At 34.7% G+C, this 23,008-nt stretch overlaps 1 protein-coding gene across 1 annotated transcript; it reads right to left on the minus strand.

The window, feature by feature from the left end:
• Positions 1 to 318: 318 nt before the first annotated feature.
• Positions 319 to 8,259, minus strand: LOC138335798 (b(0,+)-type amino acid transporter 1-like). Its single transcript, XM_069284960.1, has 9 exons — positions 8,165 to 8,259; positions 6,803 to 7,045; positions 6,101 to 6,226; positions 4,895 to 4,994; positions 4,057 to 4,101; positions 3,523 to 3,646; positions 2,828 to 2,931; positions 2,438 to 2,534; positions 319 to 626 (listed from the first exon to the last, which is right to left on the minus strand). Exons 1-9 carry the CDS (start codon positions 8,169 to 8,171, stop codon positions 507 to 509), a joined length of 966 nt encoding a protein of 321 aa, XP_069141061.1. The 5' UTR covers positions 8,172 to 8,259; the 3' UTR covers positions 319 to 506.
• Positions 8,260 to 23,008: the final 14,749 nt, after the last annotated feature.

A 23,008-nucleotide genomic window follows, 5' to 3' on the forward strand; every position in this document is an offset into this window, starting at 1 on the left:
AAACGGCGCTATCACAAGGTATATACATATCAGTAGTACGAATACTGGTATCACCAGAGGTAACTGTAATGGAAAACATGCGTTGATTTGATATTATAAAACGATTATTATCTGAGGTAAATGCAAAATAATAATATCAGAGTTACTCCCCCCCCCAGTCGCCAGTAAAGAGTGAAAAGAAGAGAAGTAACTCTTATGCATTATACTGACTGTTTTTGAGGAAACCGTATCAAAATATCATTCACTGCTATTCTGTAGCATAAAACTGGTATTATCAAAGTTAGGTTAGAACAATAAATAAAACAAAATCTATTTACAAATAATTATAGAAATATCAAGTCACATCACAACAAAACGATTACGTATTCAATGGATAGGAGAGATAATTAGGAAAAAAACGAAAATTCTGAGACATGCTGGGAAATAATAAAACTTTATTGTCAAATGCCCTTATACTAATATTAAAGGTTCGTTACCTTGATGACCCGTTCAGCATCTTTCATTTTTTATCTGAGAATAATAACAGCTACCATTGTCATTCCAGTAAAAAGCCAGGCGAGAAAGCTCAGTAGGTTCAGAAGAGTAGTGATCTCGGCGGGGATCATGAAAATCACACTTAAGGTCGTCTGATAACAAAAAAAGGAATGACCGAGGATAGAAACATTTTCAAAAAATATCCAATTTTACAGCAAAACGCACAACTGCGATTAACCGATTCTTTTTTTAAAGTTACACACTTTTTTAACGTATACACTGCTCAGTTGCATGATCTGAAGATGAGGTCATACCAAAATTCCAAACAGTTTGTTTACCTTTTCTGGTGTCTCTAGTATAACCAATTGATTAATATTTTGTGTTTATGTACGTGCCAGGGCTTACCCAAAGTATTTGGAAAAAATAATTGACTTGCCATTTGTCTTTACTTCACAATTAATACCTACCCACAAGGTCCGTAATGTAATATGCTAATCATTCTTGACTTTTTTGTTTCTGTTTTAACTTTCATAAGTAACCTAAGTAACTTATTCACAATTTGAAGAAGAAAAATCAATGAATATATAATCTGTAATCTGTTGTGTATGTTTCTATCAAATCTCGACTCTGTTCTTTTTGACATGTTCTTGCTGCATTATGGCATGTTTTTCATATCCAAATACAGCTTGGCCTGCTGTCGGTAATGATACTCTTAGAGAGCACTGCTATTTGAGGAGATATGAAGGAATAATGTCTAAGGATAAAAACATATTCTATACATACTCAAGAATTATTTCCCTTGCGGGTAGGTATTCATTGTGAGGTCATTATTTTGTGGGCGCAATTCATGTCGTTTTCTGCGAAAAGTATGACTTTACGCTCACAAACACATGACGTCAAAAATCAATACCTACCACAAGGGCAGATAACTTTGTGATATGCAAATACAGCGTAAACAATGGTAGGGTTTGTTACTGATAAACGTTGACTATTCAGTGCAGGTGACTGGTTTGTCTTATATCAATACTGTGGTAACATAGAAAATATTATAATCTGATTTTTAACTATTCCCATAGGCTAATGCATGGTCACCTGGGATGTCACAACTGGATTAATTTAATATCACGTTTTCAGAGCTAATAACTTTCTCATGGAAATTTAATGGTGTTTGTGTTTGATTAAATCAACGTCCTATTAACAGCCAGGGTTACGTAAGGACGCCTTCTAATGAATGCCGTATGATGCGTATATGAAATACATGATGCGTATTTTTGGAGACTTTGGTTAATTCGTGTTGTGTTTTCTTGCATAGTGGAACTCTTGCCCCATGTTTGTTTGTAATTGAAACATTGTCGTGACGATTGACTTTCGAGAATTCTACTCGCCCGCGGAATATGTGAAATCAAATCATCCGCGAAAATAAGTTGGTTTTAAAGTATCTCTTTTAATGACATTGATAAAAATAATTCATAAATATTTATCATAAAATAACATTGAAACCACATTAAAGTTACTTCTAACAAGAAAACAAATATATGTATGTATCCCACTATGTTTATAAAAATTGATCTGATTATTGTAAATAAAACATTTGTTTTTGTTCTAGACCTTTTTGCTTTCAAAATAATTTTCACATCCAATTATTTAACATAATTAGAAGAATGTTATTAGCCTGGTAACAAAAACGTAGTAATATATTTTATCACTAATTTACCATCATTTTGGAGGTAGTATAAAGGTTTACCGCGTTGTATTAGACTTACAAAAACTAAAACGTTATGTAAATTCAGCGCAAGAGGAGGATATCTTCCTTAACAGATTTGTATCATTGTTGATGTTTTATATATAACTTTATTATCGATGCTATGTAACAGTTTGGAAAAAACCCACAAATAATATATGCAAATTATAAAAGTCATCATTCGGGTGTATGTGTAAAATATGTAGCATTGTATGAACTCACAAGAAGTATAACAGAAGGTAATGGAATCCGACTTCTGACATGGATGTATGAACACAACTCTGGTAGGTGGTTTTCTCTGGCGGCCTGAAACAGCAAACTACTCAAAACATTAACAAAACCTAGTAATAGCGTGACGTTAACCAAATACAGATAATATAGAATAAAACACTGTGAAGATTGAGATTTACGTGCGATGGATATCCATGCTAATTTCACGAAAAAAAAATTAGCGCGAAAATTTCACCCGCGCGGAATATTTAGTGTTTATATGAAACTATGTTGCGAAAATTGAACAGGTGTATTTATCGCGAAATGTTTACACATGAAATTCGAAAAAAAAATATTCCCGAATATATTTGATCTGTAAGAAAGGGCATATACAACACCAACCGTGAACTCGTGAAACTAGCTCCATTGCTGGCACCATATACGGAACAGATGACGACGATGGGTATGAGGATGACAGCCGGCGGTATCACCTGTTCCGCCCAGGTCTGAAAAAGTAAATTATGCATCAAACATTATTCGTTTCAAAGTGAAAGATATTTCATTTAGACTTTAACACATCACCGTGGAAATAAATATGTCACCACAGTAAGAATAAAGTAAAATCCAAAACAACAACAGCGTCAAACGATAGACATATTTTATTATGAAGACTATGGGAAGTTTTATGGGCGTTTTACGTGAGTTCATACAATGCTACATATTTCACACCTACACCCGAATGACGATTTGTTATAATTTGCATATATTATTTATCATTTTTTCCAAATTGTAACTTAACATCGAGGTAATCTTAGAAAGCTTTAAAGCGAAAAGACCACATGTGTTGTAACAGGAAAGAAAAAATGTAACGACCAGACCGGGGTTCGAATTTAGGATCTCCAATTTGGATGCTCTACCGAATGGGGTACGTGTTCACTGATGATCGCCCCCATCCAATTCCGCTACATATATAACCAAACAAATAAAACAAGCAAAACGAAACTAACAAAAACAGTTTGACCTAAACACCTACCACAGTATAAACCCTAGATGACTACTGAGGCACTTGTTGACCACAGGAAGCAGAAAAAACGTACCACTCCCACCGCCCATGACGATAGAAACTCGGTTTTAGTCAGGACAGCGAGATAGGAGGCGTTGACCAATAGGTAAACAATCGTGACCAGTATTACCGAGATCACGATGGCCAGAGGCAAGTTCCTGGTAAAAAATAAGTCTTATAAGTTTTGAAATGCAATTTCTTTGTATACTGTATTAAAACGAATGGGTATCTATTAAATGTGACAATCACATTAACGTCATTCTCAAGACATCCTAAAAGACATTTTTTTCTCCCATTATTGACTGATTTGTCAAAGGTTTTAGCCGTGAGAGATTTTTTTGTCAACCCATAGGGTATGACAGATTGCGCGTGCTAACATTTTAAACCCGAAAACAACTACGTAATGTCATTCATATGAGGGTGTGACAACGAAATCACAACCCTCAGGGGAATTCCGTAATGACCAACAATGATCAAATAAAGGGGGAAAAAGAAAACATATTTACAAAAAGGACATTCTGAAAATTATTTTAAGACCAACTTTGATGCATCATGAACAACAATGTACCTTTTTGGTTCCTGTATTTCCTCTGTTACGGTATTTAAAGCTGACCTACAAGGAAACAACATTCAAATAGTAATTCTTTCCTCCATTAAGTGATATCAGAAGAGCTTTGTTAGTTCCATGCCAATGAAACCAGAGAAGACTATACTATTTATCTCCGTCTGTCTGTCCCGATATTGGTTTCCAGAGGTTATCTTGCATGAGAACGGAATGGAAGCTTATGAGATAACACATAAGGATTTGGTCATACGGATAAACAAAAATGTCACTGCTACTAATAAAAAAAAATATTTTGCCATATTTTGGTTTCTTTGTATCAACTTGAAAACCAGATGGTGGATTTCGTTGAAGTTTCATAAAATGTTAGGTTGTAAACTAAAATTTTAAAATGTCACTGTTACTAAAACATGAAAGTACTTCCATAGAAATTTGTTTCCGAACAATAATTTTAATAGCATATTTCACACATGTAAACAATATGAATATCTTAGAGAAAAGTTTCAAAGTCGTTAGGTCAGGGTAACTATTGCTATCGGCAGTGTATGTATTGCTTCAGCAGTACTCATAAACTGTTTTATAGATTATATGAACAAGCTGTTACATCATAAGTAGGTATACTATGTATTAAGTATTTATATAGACACAATGATTGTGAAAATATCTCATATTCACAAATCTTACATATAAAAGTAGAGGAAACAAAATGGTTGACCAATATGGACACGTTTGGCGTAATGCAGCGAACTAAATTCTTGTTTTCAGAATCCCCATTAGATTGGTTAAGAATGCCAATTTCGATAGCCTACCAGTACAAACTAGTTATGAATTCCCTCATGCTTACCAGCCGCCATAAGCCCACATACCGCTGTACACCGCTAATGCCACATCCTGAACATCATCCGTCGTACCTTCAAACCCAGTCACCAGGCTTCCATATTTTCCTAAAATAATTAGTAATTATCTTATTGATAAATACCAATTCAGGAGCAACAACTGTTATAAAATGGTATTTCGATTCAAATCTTGGTTTATATAAACCTTGTAATAATCTTCATTAGCATACACACGAATTCAAGATAAGTGTTGAAAACAATGGTTTTTTCGAAGTGGTTGTATGATTGTTTGGTGAGGTGATTAGATTTTCGTCCAATGAAGAGCCAGGGTCATTTAAGGACGACCTCTCTGTAAGTGTGTACGATATATTTCGTGTATTATGTTGGTGATTTTGGAGGCTGTAGTATGTTCGAGTTGTCTCTCTTTGTATTAGTGGAACGATCCCCTGTTTATAGTGCTATCTCACTGAAGCTGAAACATGCCGTCAGAGACAGAGTTTGTTTGTTTGTTTAATTTATTAACGTCCTATAAACAGCCAGGGTCATGTAAGGACGGCCTCCGATGAATGCGGTGTGCAGCGAGTTTGTTGGCCTAGTTTGCGGTGCGTGTTTTGGGAGACTGTAGTCTGTTCGTGTTGTGTCTTCTTGTATAGTGGAACTTTTGCCATTTATAGTTATACATGTACAGTGCTATATCACTGAAGCATGCTACCGAAGACACCAGACACACACCCCACTCGTTCACATTATACTGACAATGGGCGAACCACTTGTCCTACTCTCTGTATGCAGAGCTAAGCAGCAACAGAAACTACCATTTTTAAAGTCTTTAGGACAGAACCCAGAGACTACCTCACGTAGGCGAGCGCTCAACCGAATGCCAAATGGAACAAGCACACCGCGCGAGGTCACACTAAACTGACAACAGGCAAACGAGTCTTTCAACTCGGAGTCTCCCTTTATCATGAGTTATAATCACCAGCAATACGTACAACTAGGGCAATGTCGGCCTCACATGCATGTGGTGTGTTGCATGGAAGACTGTTGCGTATTTCTGTTGTGTCTATTTGTATTGTGAAACTACTGAAGGATGCCGCCGAAGACATCCAACCTGATACGAACAGCTGTGACTCCGAAAACCGTTCAACTTCATAGCTTACAAACATATTTGGATTTTGCATTTCTATATAAATTAGCCTAAATAATTAACTTACCTTGAGACACCCACCATATCCCTCCGCCCATTATAACCACTAGTCCCATCAGTTTGACGAACGTGAAAAAGATCTGTACCCGAGCCGCGAGTCGTACGCTGATCGAATTGGTAATCGCCACAGATACTACAAAGGAATCAAATAAGATGGTATAGAATTTTTAACGCTATTTTTTATCAAATTAATTAGTATTTTTAACTGGACTTCACTTACTATTACTTTACAACTCCATTGTTATTTCAGCCATGGCGCTGGGTGTACATATAAATTTACCTTTGTTCTGTACCAGTTGATGTTAGTCCAATGCCCTTTCAGATTGTATTATTTATTAGCAATGTCATAACTGGGTCTCAGTATAAATGTTGCATAGTGAGATGGCGGAAGTTTTGATATCAAGTCTGATATTCTACCGCTCTTGGAGCGGGCTTCATTAACGCTTAACAACTGATGCCCAATCCTTTTGGTTCAATAAAATATGTTTGTTCCATTGGTTTAAAAAAGTGTTTCATCATTGAACATGTTTCTCTGGGAAAGTATCTCTATAGTTGTATACATAAGACTCAAACATCAAAGTACCAAAACCAAATGAATGAATTGCTGTTGAGCCATGAGCAAAATGTATTAGGACATATTCGTGAAGTGAATCTAAAATGAGTCTTTGTTGTCTTGATTACTGATAACTCGTACATTTTTTATACTTACATACGGCCGTGGTTGCTATGACCTTTTTCATGTTTGGCGACTGACCACAACCATCGAATATGACTTCTGATAGATACTCAGCTAATGTGAGAGCTTGTACAGTTATACCACTCGGCATTACTGCCAATACCGAGCACCAAACATACATGAAGGCTGCGAAAGACCCGTAGGACTTCAGGTAGTACGCATGCTCACCACCCGACTTCCGGATCAGAGTTCCAAGTTCAGCATATACCAATGCAGCTGTAGCAACAAATGTCCAATTAGTACTTAAATGTATATTTATCAATTATTGACCTTCGGCGATGTCCATATATATTTTAATACCACCCTGGTAGAATTTCATTTTTTTTTTAAATTTTACCAGGGTGCACACAATACACAATACACAATAGTATGTTCTTAATTTCTTTATTAGACACCGTATTCGATGAAATAAGCAACCCCATTCCTATATGTGCCCCTCTTCCTTTTTCAGGCTTCAATTTTACTTACTTCGAATTAAATGCAGACTGACAATATGAGATAAGGATTGGTTTCCTTTCTCATTTGCAAATTGATTTAATGGTTTACTATGTAGAATAATTTTATAAAAGGCTTGTCTAAATTTATTTATATTAAGTGCCTTTTTTAAACGCCTTGTGTACTAATTAGGTCAAGTACGGTATGTAGTTTATTTGACAAATGTCAAAAGTATTTTATGATGTGCATGTTAATTACAAGAAAAATGATGGCCATAGAACGCCAACCTAAAGGACACAACGTGGGGCAATGAAGATTAAGATTTAGACTCACATACTGTGAAAAATGTCATTGTCTATTACAGATATAATTTTGCGCCATACACTTGTATCATATATCATATACATGATATGATGATGTATATGGAATATGACAATATCCTCTTTTTGTTAAACCAAATGCTTATTCCAAAATACTCTAGTGCTGTGGATTTATCTCGCTCTATGTGGCTTATGAACTTGATTGATGTAAACTGAGGGAGAGTAACAATTGTCCTGGCAGTTTATTTAGGTATATTCCAAACTTTTTTCATGTTATTGATATATCTTATAATTGGCTTACTGAAGATTATAGAAATTTAGAACGTGTGAATATTTGCCGGGTCGAATTGATTAAGAAATTCTCAATTTTACTGTGTAGTCTATCATTAATAATTTTTAAGGAAAAGATAAATAGAGAAAATATATTAAATTAAAAAGAAAGTAATAAACGGTTAAGGCTATAGAATAAACTTATATAAAAACGAAAAGGAAAATATCACATTCAACACGTAAAAACCGCGACTGTTTAATTACTTTTGCTCTAATTATTTTCTCACTTATAGTAAATTAATCGCCATACCACACATGGAGATGACACCACACAGAGCCCAGACCACCAGGCACAGGCCAACAGATCCTGTTTTAGCCAAGACATTCCTGGGGGATATAAAGATACCTGACCCTGGAAAAGATGAATTTTTCATAACAAAAAATATGCGAAGTATGTATTTATATTAGTTATTTAAAATCGTTTTTATTTAGTTTATGGATTGTATTTAATAAAGACATATAAGTTGTCAGACCTAAATCGAAAAAATTCATTTCATTTTTGAAAAAAAACACACAAAAAAACATTTCAAGGTTTACATTTAGTATGGCTATCCGTATATTGACGATTTACATCAAATAACCTGGATATCATGTAGTTTCATGTCTTTGTAAATATTATATTGTTTCAAGGCTGCACATCATCATATACAATGTGTTTAGGATTAATCCTACCTTCACTTACCTATGATGCTACCAACTATAAAGGATATTGAACTTAATAAACCAAGTCGTCTTTTGACCCTAAATTTCTCTACGGTAACTTTGTTGGTAGTTTCTGACATCTTCCAGGATCGATCCTTGTTTACTGGCTGTTTGTTGCCTAATTGAAAGATTCTTGGCAAGGATTACACAAAGCGCCTGGAATGTAAAGACTCTGGATATATTATCCCTTGGCTAAACAAGTAGTATATTAGTGCATGAAGTTACCACGCCTTGTATTCCTATTTGTTGAAATGACATCACATGATAATAATACGTTTTGCCCGATGCATTTGGACCCAATATGTTCTGTATTATGTTAATAACAAACTATGTAACTAATAGTACATTGTATTTACAAGTAAATCGTCACATACAAGAAAATTACTTAGACTGTTACAAACAAACAGCTTTCTGTGGTTATTACATTGTAAGAAAAGTCTAAACGAAATTAAAAAATAATGCAATCAAATACTTATCATTTAAAACTAAAATTAAAATAAAAGGTGTTGCAAACAGGGTGAAAATCCGCCCACGATATTTTTTTGATTTTTGAATTTAAATTAGTTAATTGCATTAATACACATATGTCTATAATACTTAAAACCCGATTGGGCCATTATTAGGACTACAGCGCCCCCACATTAACACTGGTAAATTTAATGTCCATTGGGCCTTTTACCTAGCATAAGTCATAGCAAAAAAACTTAAATCACGTTTTTCTTGTGATTTAAAATACCACATAAAATTGCCTTTTTAACGACATATCACACTTGGCTGTATCATATATCATTCGATCACAAATCGAATGTAAATATCAAATTTGACAGAAAATACGACTTTTTGAAGTTTTCAAGTTTTCGTTCGAGCACCAGAATAAGTAAGGCACTACTCGAGTACCCTAAAATTTTGATGTTTAAAATTATATTCAGGTTATCATCGATTTACCATAAACAGCTCAAGTTGATGAATCATTGGATATGCCACGTTTTTTTTAGGTTAATTTCGTCTACCCCCTGTTTTTTCCATAATATCAAAGTAATGAGAGTACACTGTCTAATATTACCGACTTTACTGTTGGAGTAGAATGTGATGATGAGGTGCGTATTTCGACCAAACCTTGAAATAATCATCATAAACTCATGTTTAAATAAATATTTTTCAGAAATTCTACTTATCCGTTTTGAAACAGTGGGACACATAAAACTGACAGTTATGATTTAACATATACACAATGCCATGTTGCATTCCAGAAACTGTATAAGCATTAAGGTAATAAATAGGACAGTATGTGTCCTTTGCCCATTGTTATTTAAAGGGAACCATCAATGTTGCCATCGTCTCGGGTAGGGCGTTAGAATTGCACCTGCTATACCCATTGCATGATCGTAAAAGGCGACTGAATTTGGTAACTATTTTGCTGGCGTCAATCAGACATCAGACGAGGCGCTATGTCTCATTTTACCTTTAGTAACCTATAGGTATCGCGAAATAATACCACTAAAATGTTTACCAGGTACTGATTACAAGTTATAAGTTTGTTTCTCATCCAACAACCTTCATGAAAGTGCATGATTTCTAGCAGCTTCATTTTGCTAGATATTTTTGTCTAACTTCTTAGAACAAAAGGAGACCGAAATACCTATATCATTGAGTTTATTAGAATTGGTCGGTCAATGTTTATATCAGATTCACTATTTTCAAAAAAAAAAAAAAAAAAAAAAAACTATTGTTACTAAATTAATAATGGCGGAAAAACTTTGATGAAATATCTTGGTTCTGTCCTTTGATGGGGCAACACCATAGAATATATGAAAGGACATACATGGGATGCCGTCCTTAAATGACTATAGCTGTAGTAGTACGTCAATAAAAATCAGCGAATCAACCAGTTTACTTTTGCAGTAGACCAATTCCTGCATTCTTGACTCTATAAAATTGTTTTCATTGTTTGTTTGATTAAATCAAAGCCCTATTGATAGCCAGGATCATGTAAGGAAGGCATCTTATGTATGCAGTGTCCTGAGTGTATGAAGTGCGTAGTGTGCGATATGGGAGACTTCGGTATATTCATGTTGTGTCTTCTTCTATAGTGGAACTCTTGCCCTTTTCATAGTGCTATATCACTGAAACATGCCGCCGAAGACACCAAGCAACACATCCCCCAGTCACATCATACTGACAACAGACGAACAAGTCGTCCTACTCCCTTAATGCTGAGCGCTAAGCAGGGTGTGTCTCCGCCAGGTGACAGAACCCAGAGCCTACCTCACAGGGGCGAGCTCTCAACCGAAGGCCAAATGTGAGACAGTGTCAAGGAAGACGTTAAGAAGTATAAATTAAGTTAGGAAGAAGGAGATGCTATGATACGATCCTAAATTTAGTCGCCTTTTCTTATCATGCGATATGGGCAGTAGGTACAATTCTAACGCCCTACCTGCAGGACCGCATTTTCATCGTTATTTCATTTTAATGTCATAGGGTCATCTAACCAGAAGGGTCAGGATGACCTACAGCCACCATGCTTTGTCCATGGTCGTGCGCTGTTCGCATTTCGTTGTAGGTATAAACTTTTCATTCAAACAACTTCTTCTCAATATCCGAAAGGCCCAAGAAACTGATATTAGGCATGTAGAATGCTGAAATGATGGACCACAAAGTTTGTGGAATGTGGACCTTCATTCAAGGTCAAAGAATTCAAAAAGGCTAAATCTTTTAACGATTTCTTGTGAATAACTAAGATGCCTAGATACCTGATATAAGGCATTAAGTATGCTGGCATGAACGACTACCAAGTTCATTTAAGGTTACAAGGGTCAAATAGGCTAAAAACTTTAAACGACTTATTGTGAATAACTAAGAGGCATTGAAATCTGATATTGGGACTGTAGAATGATAGCTTAAACGACTACCAAGTTTGTTTAAATAAATGACCTTGACCTATCTTCATGGTCACATGAGTCAAATAGACTGAAATCTTTTAAACGACTTCTTGTGGATAACTAAGAGGACTAGACACCTGGTATTGTACATGTAGCATGTTGGGATGAAGGGCAAATGTTCCTAAACCATCTTGCCCGATAGGTCAGGGTGACCTTGAGTGATCGTGCTTCGTGCGCCGTCGTTCATAAACTTTTCATTCAAACGACTTCTCAACAATTGGAAGGCATCAATACATGATGTTAGACCTAACATATTCTTAAATAAAGGGCTACTAATTTGTTTGTCAAATGAATGACATTGACGTTAATTGAAGGTCACAGGGTTCAAATTGGCAAACATAAACGACTTCTTGACAATAACTAAGACGCCTTGCAGTATGCTGGAATAAAGGGCTTCAGACAAGTCAAATATATGAAAATCTTCAAACAGCTTTTCAATATGTGAAAGGCCTAAAGAACTCAGATAGTGGGTCTGCAATATTCCGCATGATTTGTTTACTTTACCTACTTTCATAGTAACAGTTTTTAAATATATCAGACACCAAGAACGTCAATTGAAGAGTTCCTAGAGTGAAATATCTTATTTGGTGCCCCAAAAAGTTAAGCAATTTCAGTCCACTGTATTCTTTTTTCATTACTGTATAGTTTGACTATGTTTTATTGTGTGAATAATAGTCCGAGATGGGCTGTTTGGCTGAAGAATGAAATCCAAATTATGCATGACATATTTATGACATAAAAACAACAGTATATTCTTTTGAGAAATATCTAAGGTCAACATATAAGTTACACCGATATACCATAATACGTTTCGCTAAACGGAACATTTGCTTATTAATAAGTAAATAAACCCATGAAGACAGAAATACTTCTGACGATTGGTGTAGGAAATATTATAGGACCCTATTTAACATATTGTCTAGTTCAATATATGACCCTAAAATTAACATTTTGTGATATAGGCAAAAGAAGTTTTTATTTAGATGTAGGTCAAATGTCAATATATAAGTCAGTTTGACCAACTTTGGTACACCAACTTACATAGGATACGTTTTACTCAAGTATGACGTCGCTAAAGCGGCTTTTGATACATGATAGAGCCGAGAGAAGGACAGATTTCGTTTAACATTTTTAACTCTCAGTACTTTGATATTGGGTAAGAAATAAAGGGGGTAGCCGTACAAAAGTGCAAAAAAGTCGGCATACCCAGTGATTCATCGACACAATATTTTCTTGAGTCAATAAATGATATATGAAGATATTTTTGATTGCTGAAATTTTAGGGTACTCGGGGTTTGCCATTGTTATCTAAGGAATTTATTAAAAACTAATGAAATGAAATTCCTCTATTTTCATGAAAAATTAAGAGCAAAACTGGAAATTGCAAGAAAACCCCAACAGATCTAATGACGTATTGTATATCGTTAAAAAGATAATACGAAATGCTATGTTATTACACCAAAATAATTTATCTCTTTGTTTTGTATGTCTTAATATGATGCATTAAAGGCGCACAAGTAGGAATCGGACGTAAAACTTACAAAAGGTGGCGCTGTAGTCGCATGATTAATCTATTCATGGAATAAGTACTGGTCCGAAACGTATTATGTGCCGATTGATGTATTTGCACCAAAAAATTAAAAATCGATCGTGGGCGGCCATGCAACACCTCCTTAAAATAAAATTGATAATCTGCATACATGATTATAACCTATGCACAATGAGTTACATTCTAAAGGTACTTTAGCGACATGAAACATTATATTTATCTGCTCTACCATCTAAAATATACATGTATTACCACTAATTCGAAAATTAACCGAGTTTTTCATACTTTCGGGTAATATCAGGATAAACATGTCTTTAGAATGCGTTCACATCACGTGACAAAATACTGGACTCTGATTGGCTACAAACATTGCGTTGGGAGGTGTCCCTTAACGTACTTCTATTACGATGTCATAAAAAACGGGTCTCATGTGAGGGTGATGTACTAAACCCATTATGGCCTGGTCTATCGGGCATTATTTCATCCCTCGACAATACAATGAGGCGATAGTGCCCTCTCAACCAGGCCACAATAATAAAATAGTGCCCTCTCCACCAGGCCATAATAGATAAATAGAAGCATGCATTACATATATACGAGGACATTAATCATGTCATCTAGTTACCATAATATTACTGCCCTGTTGTCGACTTATTAAAAATTTGTTTACAAGATACTCAAATGAAGCTAACACTTGAAAACAACAAACGCTTTCTTAAAGATGCTCCATCGCTGACAAATGACATTTTTTCACTATCAAAAACAGGAGCAGACGAATAAGTATTTTTCTTCAGTTACAAAAGTTACTTACTTTACACCATTACCACCATTGAAAAGTTTGAGCTTGTAATTTCACTTCAAGTTAAAGTTGCAAAAATAATTAATTGCATCCCGAAAAAAATCCGTGTCACTATATTATATATGGAAAGAAGTACTGATTGCGCATGCACCAAAGGCAAAATAATTTATTTTATAATATTTTTGTGTTAATTAGACATACATATACACGATTAAACACCAATTATTGTTCAAGTGATTAATATCATTTATGCTCTGTCGGCGATGGAGCATCTTTAATGGTTATACATGCATTAATATTCAGTAATAGTTATGATTGACGATAAAAGATTTAATTAGAAAATAAATGAATAAAATATCTGACCGGTAATTATACAATTTTTCAGAATCAGAAATGATTTCCCGAAAAAAACTTCAGGTGCAAAAATCTTATTTTATATAACTATAACAATTGGTCTCTGAATAAAAGCCTAGCTGTTTATTGGACGACGTGAAGCTTATTTAACAAATGCAAGAGATATTTGATGATATTTTATTTTATTGTAGTAACATTTACAATCTACTTTGTAAGCATGTAAGGTAACACCGTCATCAACTCTATCGGATTTGGAGAGTTCACCTGAATGAGTTCAGTGTTATTGTGGATACCTCAATTTCCAACACAATAATACCATGATGTATCTGCGATTCTATTATTGGACTTTGATTGTGTTTTACTTTGGTAAATAATATCAGTCTGTATCAAATGAATGCAATCATGAAGTAAGGTGAAGGTTATTGTGTGACGTCATATTATGAAGGGAAATAGGTAACTTGGAATACTTTTTACAGAAGAGGTGTGATCACCAGGTACCGTTTCTTTAATAAAACATTCAGTATATCAGACGTGACGTAGATTGAGCAATATTTTCAATAAAGCTTGGGTTTACTTTATGTAGATAATAAAGCTTTCGTTATAACGTCGGGTAAACAGTATGCTTATTTTCATGCATGAGTTACCTTGTTAAATAGATAAAACACCACGAGTTTTATATGTTTGTCATATCAGATATTTACATAATTTATGTTCTGAAAAATTTATGTTCTGAAAGGAATTCAAGATTGTTTCAAGAATTGTCAGAGATTCTATTCTCTTTTACCTGTGTACACACAACACAAATATACCGCAGCCTCCAAAAATTCACTAAACTCACGCAACACACCGCATACTCTGGAGGCCGCCCTGAAATGACCCTGGCTGTTAATAAGACGTTAATATAATCAAACAAACAGTCAAATATGACAACTTAATCAAGATTAATTTATTGCAGATTAGGTTTTAATTATCTATGTAACTATATTTATCTTTTACACATAAACAAGACCACAGGTGTCCTTGCTTGAATAATTCATTGAAAAGAGGGTAACTGAAGAACACACACTAATACATTCTGCTCTTCCAAAGTTTTGTGGATTTGATTCATTATGCCAAGTCATCAACTTCGGAAGTTTATAGACTTTGCAATGATAGATGACAGCTTAAATGTCGGAAGACGATTGTTTTAATTACTCCCTTCAACTCTTAGAACACTTTACATATCCAATGTTCTCCTAATATTCTTGTTCACCGCATTATCAGTCAACTAAAACCAAAGTTAAACACTTAAAGCAAATAATTTATAAATTCTGTAACCTAACACAACATATAGATGTTACATGGAATGAAAATTTCTCCTTTAAACTGTTTATGGTGCAGCTATCTCCTTTCATTCTGATGAAATACTATCACATTTTAGCGTATGAATAGAGATACAGAAACTGACACGATAAAAAGTCGTAAAGAATAAATGAAATTACACATTACTCACCGACAGTAAAACTCGGTAAAAGTCTTCTTAATCAACATGTCCAAGATACAAATGCCTATATGTATCCATGTAAGATTCCGAGTTCAAATAAATAGATATGTTAATGTACTCATTTACATACAACTTGAAGCAATGCCGTACACATATTAGGTGTGTAATAGAGGAAAAGGGCGTCCAGTCCCATGGTAAATATTGTTTATACACATACGTGTGCTTGTATGTACTGTGATGGACGGCGTACTGGGCGTTTTGACATATATATGGTTAAGTAGTAACCAGGCCTTAAAGGTGAATTGTCGGAGTAAACCAAAGTCAATTTTTGTGTCCATATAATGTCCGTCCAAGAACAGATATACCATACAATTCTTTTAATGAAGATTTATTTATAGAATGTAGATTAAATGTGTCCTTGTTTTAAAATGATGAAACTGATTATTGAATGTACTTGCTTATAAATCATGTAATATTTTTCTGATAGTTTTGCATGCAGGTAGGAAAAGTTCCAAAGTGTAAACATAGCTCCCACATACTATCGGCTTCCCAGGATATTTGACTAAGCAAGTATGTGACAGAGTATACGACAATGTTAGAGAGTGTAAGAGAAATGTATGTTGCAGAAACCTTTAAAAATTCAGTTTATAAAAAACATACTAGATTGTATGACTTTAAATCTGACATGCAACAGAGGCATGGTGAGCGATTGGAATGATGTAGTGAGGTGACCTCTTTGTATAAATCAAAATAAGTTAGTTTCACGTTAACATAACACTGTAAGCAACAACCGAAGAACTAGGGAGTCTATTATAAACAATTTGTCTTTATAAATCCTAAGGTTATACATTTCAATCGTAAATAATACAAGAGTCATTCATATGTGGATATAAAGGATTTACTTAATCTATGAAAACCAGATTGGTTTTATTATCTAATTCTATTTTATTTTCTGCAAAGAACATGGGAGGTTACTTTGATTTCTCTTTGTTATGAGTAGGTTTTCCTGACTCATTCATTGACCAGGGTCACAAAATGTAGTAAAAATCGAGAACATTTTCTCTCATACCTCAACGTTTTTATTGCAAAACAATTATGATATTCCGCCATTTTGAAATAATTTCCGCGACTGCTAGTCAATTATGAGAATATTGAAAATAATGGTAAAAATTTACCAGGAAAATTGAAATTTTCTATCACAATATGGTGGGTCTTTTGATTGCGAATCATCTGATAATGCATTTATGGCTCCGGTGGCAGGATATGAAGGCTTATTTACTTCATGATGTAAATTTCCTGAGGACTGCATAATGTAGGGATTCCAAATTATATATAACGGTTTTTTTTCTAGATTTATAATTGTATTAAGGAGCAATAACACATAATTATTTAATCAGTTTAAACAAAACTTATGAAGTCTGTACTTATAAATGTACGTTACTAGCGTCACTCAAAATTAGATTAATCGAAACATCTATAAAAGACGATGGAAATGTAATAAGTTAATGCAACAACTACGCACATCCGGAATCAGTTATATCGTCTGACATATCTTGATGAAAATAAGGTATCAAAATAAAAGAAATCTATGTAAGGGCCAAACTTAGTGCCCTTATTTGTCCTACACCTTTGTATGGGTCAAAGAAGTAATATCAGCGGTATTTTTTCAGGTAATACGATATCCGTACAAATGTTTGTCTGTAGGATACGAATTACTCAAGATATTGAATAATGCCATGGGATAAGGAACAATCTGATAAAGAATATATATACATATTTTTATAACCACTCCACTCAATATAGGATCAGACAACATCCCATAAGGGGTTATGTTTGGATGACCTTTATACCACATGTATTTCAGATCAAATGTATTTTTACACCTTGCTACATCAATTGAAAACGCCATTTCGTCCCAAGATATACATACTGTTGTGGCAGCAATTGGGTTGGCAAAATTCGAAAGGTCACCAGAATATAACCTCTAATGGGATGTTGTCATATCCTCTTATCAACGTAGTGATAACAGGAATCTGTATTTTAATTTGGGACAAGAAAGAACTGCTAACCGCGCAGACAAGCCATATTTTGTCAACACAGTTAGGATTACTTCCGTGCCCTGTATAGCTTAAAGGGCCACTACCTTTCCGAAACGGCTTTTAATTTTTAAAATAGGAATGTAAAACGAGATCAATAATTTTGTAGAGTCGCAGAAGTTATTAACTATACGTTTACTAGCACACTTATCATCACCTTCAAAACTGTTTAATTAGAATAAATAAAATGTTAATTTTCATAACGCGGGTCGTTTTATGTTTCCCGCCGTCGTCCTAAATGCCGCGCGGTAGTTGACTATCACTGCGCCAGACGGCAAAACAGCGAAATGAATCTCCACTGTTATCGTACATTAGACAGGAAATCTTGCATATGTTTGGTGTTGTAATCTCATCTTAAGCCATCGATATATATTTTCTTTTGTTATTAATGTTTTTAAGAAACCTTTAAATTTTGCTCCGGAAAGGTAGTGGGCCTTTAAATTTGTGCCAAAACATTGAACTAGGTTTACAAAGTGACGAAAAGTATCAAAGTCACGCGTACAATTGTTATCGTTTGGGAACCCATACAATGACTCTAATAAATACTATTTAATGATATGAAACCTTACAAATGAATATTGAAAATACATGCTGGTCTTAATTAATGAAATTAAGAAAAATGTTTTTATGTATTTCTTTTACTATATTGTTTGTTGGATCACCACGTTGTTTATTTACCATAAAACATTAAATATACATCATGTGCGAAGTGGTCATGTACAATTGCTTCTTGAAGTTGTGAAATACTCGAATTTACAAACAAATTGAGTTTCTCACACCTTGCCACTAACTACCTAGGGAATTCATTGCCGGTATGTCTAATTACATTACATCCCTACTAACTCACGTTGATTGACTTTTTATAGTAATGTGAAACAAAACAAATAACACAATTACCTACCAACTGGGAGGTTTGTGTCCCTCTGCGCATTTATATTAATTGTACCAAGGGTAATGGTATTCGTGGTGAACGTTACACAGCTATATTAGGCTCGGTATCAGACTCCGAGTCTACAACGCTATGCCGGCACATGAACAAAAACACTACATGTGAACAAAGCCAGGGCCATTTTTAAAAGTGTTAAGATAAACCATGTGTAAATAGTAACAACATAGGAATACTTCGATTTTGCTTTCTCTAGAACATCTGCTTGAACTGTAGATATATATATGTTATTCATCACCAAAAGTTACTAACATTTCGATAATTACAGTACTTTCAATGCATTGGTTTTAATTTTACAAATACAAAGAAGAGAAGAAAAAGGTTTTTAGCAGTACTGCCAAAAATCATTATATGTACATATATAGTGAAGCGAAATGTGTGCCTACGGTCAGACTATTTAGCCAAATTCTGGTCTACAATTTCATTTTACATTTTTACACTGTTATTAGCCAGTATAAAGTGATTTCTGCAGAAAAGTTTCCATCTAAACACACAACAATTTTGCAGTTCAGAATTTCTTTGTTGTAACTGACGTTTATCTGAAGCCATTTGAATGATTTTAACGGCTTGATTCTTCAAACCATATGGTTTTTAATAGATAAATGAAGAATAATTAACATGCCAAAATTTTCGCCCAGTTAAGGCAAATATAACTTTAAACAAAGTGATAAAAAAACAGTTTACAGATTTGAGCACTATGAAAAAGAATCTAGTATGTTTACAACATTTTATAAACCCTTTTAGAAGAAGCTATTGACCTCTTCATCTCGGTTTACATCTGCACAGGTGATTGAACTCGTACAGATCCCTTCCTTACCTATTTCAATGATGTGACCATCATATAAAATGACGTAAAAAGAGGCAACCAAAAGAAGGCAAGTATGTATTGTATATATGAAGGTAGGGCGTTAAATTGTACCTGCTGCCCCTATTGCATAATTGTAAAAGGCGACTAAATTGAGGATTCCCTTGGCACCATCTCACATTTGGCCTTCGGTTGAGCGCTTGCCCCTGGAAGGCTCTGGGTTCTGTCTCCTGGCCGAGACATATCAATGTCTATAAAAATTGTAGTTTTCTGCTCCTGCTTAGCGCTCAACAGTAAAGGAGTGGGACGACTGGTTCGCCGTTGTCAGCATAATGTGACTTGGTGAGCTGTGATGCTTGGTGTCATCGGCGGCATGCTTCAGTGATACAACACTATAAAAAGGGCAATAGTTCCACTTTACACGAGGACATAACATGAATATACCGCAGTCTCCCAAAACACTCACCGCGCACTTCATACACACTACACTATACCGAATACATGGGAGGTCGTACTTACATGACCCTGGATGTTAATAGGATGTTAATAAATCAAACAAACAATCAAACAATTCACAAACATTTTATTACAAATACAATCAAAAATCAAGAAATAAATATTGAAACGCTGTTAAAAAATTTGCTTGCTTCTCACTTGATAAATCATGAAAGATTTTACACTCTCGCCCACAGCCTGGTTATAATTATTTCACCTTCTTAATGCGTTTCTCCAGCTAAAACCTATTTCATTGTCTTTTTGCATGTGGAAAGGTCGGCTTCAGTAATTCATGCTAGTTTCGGCATTATTTACCGTCCCTAGAGAACCAAACCATGTACTTTCACAAACTTTAAGCACCAGACTCTCACAAATGCTTTCCCGGTGTCTGTTGTTTCCGATGATTTGTTTTCTTTCACACTATTATTGTAGACCGATCCGCAATGTTATAAATTGATTTGAATTCTTAAAAGGAAATTTATATCTTACCACAAAAACCAATCAGAAGGGAAGATTTTTTTTACCACGGGGTCATTTATATTAAACAATTGTAATGTCAAGTAAGTAGACCAATAGTAATGCATCTGGCGTTTTGTTTATATATATATTTTTTACCTAAACAAACAATTCCTACTGTACAATTACAAATTGCGTATAAGCGCATAACTTCGATCAATCTCTCGCCCATATCAGGAAGGTTTTGGGTTTTGTCTTCTGGCCGAGACAGTTCATAGACTGTAAAATTAGTAGTTTCTGCTTTGCGCCCAGTATAAAAGAATGGGGCGACTGATTTATCTGTTGTCAGTATAATGTGACCAGGTAGGGTGTGACGCTTGGTGTGTTAGGCGGCACGGTTCAGTGAGATTGCACTATAAAAAGGGTAAGTTCTACTCTATTACAGAGAGGCACAACACGGATATACCTCAGCCTCCCAACGCATACAGACATCGACACCAGAACATCATACTCATTACAGGGAGGAAGGTTTTCCTTAACGGACCCTGAATTCTAGCAGCACTAAATCTTTTATTTAGTAGAATTGTTGTTACTTCCCTTATTTGTCCCTTATTTGCATCCGACACCTGACCGTTCACCACAATGTACTATTATAGTTTTTTTATCACTAAAGGTATTGGTAAATCTTTAAATTAATCATATTGTTTAATTTTCGTTTAACATAATGTCATACTTTGTGACATTCCTTCCCTCAAGAATAAAAGAAAATGTTGATTATGTTTATCTAACGTTATTTAACAGTAATTTCTGATAATCGTATTTATCAAAACGAAATCGAGGAAAATACTTTCATCATTTTCTTTGTCATTACCTGATGTATTTCATTAATTAGAAATGCAAAGTCTACACGAAGCGTAGTGCACAGTTTACATTGCAAATCGGTCGGTCCCTAATGTTCTAACATATATATCCACCGTCATATCATAAAAAGGAGATAATATCCGGGTTTTTTTTTTTTTTTTTTTTTTGCGAAGAACCGATTTAATGAGTTCTATTTGTAAAGTAAATACATTTAATATAAACGTTCTTTTTGATGGAGACCATTTCCTTTCTCATTGTTCTGTATTTCATTAATAGTCATACCGGGAAATTCCGCAGCATAATACCACTCGCGCATCTAGCATAATCCCTCCTCACACTAGTTTTCACGTATAGAATTAATGGCAATTTTATATTTACCGTGATCTATTCTTTTATACAGATTAAATTAACATTTGAGATTAGAAGTGTAGCCTGTATCAGTCCCATGTGTATTGAAAGTTCAATTACATGCTAGTACTACATCATAAAACATGGTGACCTTTCTGCTAGGTGGCAGGCAATATGTTTAACTTCATTAACTGGTTTTTAACCATTCTACAAAAGAGCACAGGGATTTAATTACCGGTCGTTTCGCATCTATCTTACATTCCGTTAGAGAAAGCCACGAACGAACCATCAAGTGCCACAATGCAAATGCAGAAAATCGAAACTGTGAAAAGCCACTTTAATTAGAAGTAGCTGCATTTGACCAGTGATGGCTTATACTTACGATATCATAAATAACTCATCTCATTGATTTTGTAGAGCCGGTCGTGTGCATTATCGAAGTTGTATTGTTATGTTGCAGGGAGCTCCGTGTTTTATAGCCTTGAGGTGACATTAGCGTTTCACAATAGTACTGTGTACAGGACCCGACGCATTGTCAGCCGAGATACTCGCGATACACATCCCTCAGTGTTGTTACGACTATAAAGAAACTGATATGGAGAAATAACATGCATCGCCCATGGAGCAACATGTTTGAACATAGTGTCAACTAGTGCATGGATAAAATGATCAAGCTTTGTATCAGGATGTGATTTTCGTCGGGATTAATCGTTATTACAGCAGTTTGATTTATGAATTATCAGAACTTTCATAACACTGCCGTGCCTTTTTCGGAAAAAGGAAGTTTGTGAATACAACCTCCGATAATATCATTAGGCTTAAATACTCAATGAGCATTATGTTGTGGAAACATCTTCCGAATTTGTTGAATTCAAGGAATATTTTTTGAAATTTAAAATCTTCAAAATGTGATCCAAAAGTAAAATACGACTATAAACGAAAATTATTAGGTTCTGGAAAAATGTTAAAAATGACATTTATTTGAAGTTTACTCAAAATTGTGATGTATTATTTCATAAGCCTTAGGTTCAGGACTATGCACGGATATCAATGATTTCCTTTAGCCTGTATGATCCCAATTCCAGTATGTGAAAAACACTTCATCTGTGACATTATAAAGGAGTAAATTATAAAACTAAATTGCTGTCCCATTACCCAAGCAATTACATGTTAGTGATATGATTGACCTTTGATGTGACCTTGGCCTATGTAGCTGACCTTCAGGTTGACTCGGATACTTGGTGTATTGGTTCACTAGGCC

Source organism: Argopecten irradians, chromosome 11 (assembly GCF_041381155.1).
Source record: "Argopecten irradians isolate NY chromosome 11, Ai_NY, whole genome shotgun sequence".
Classification (NCBI taxonomy): Eukaryota; Metazoa; Mollusca; class Bivalvia; order Pectinida; family Pectinidae; genus Argopecten; species Argopecten irradians.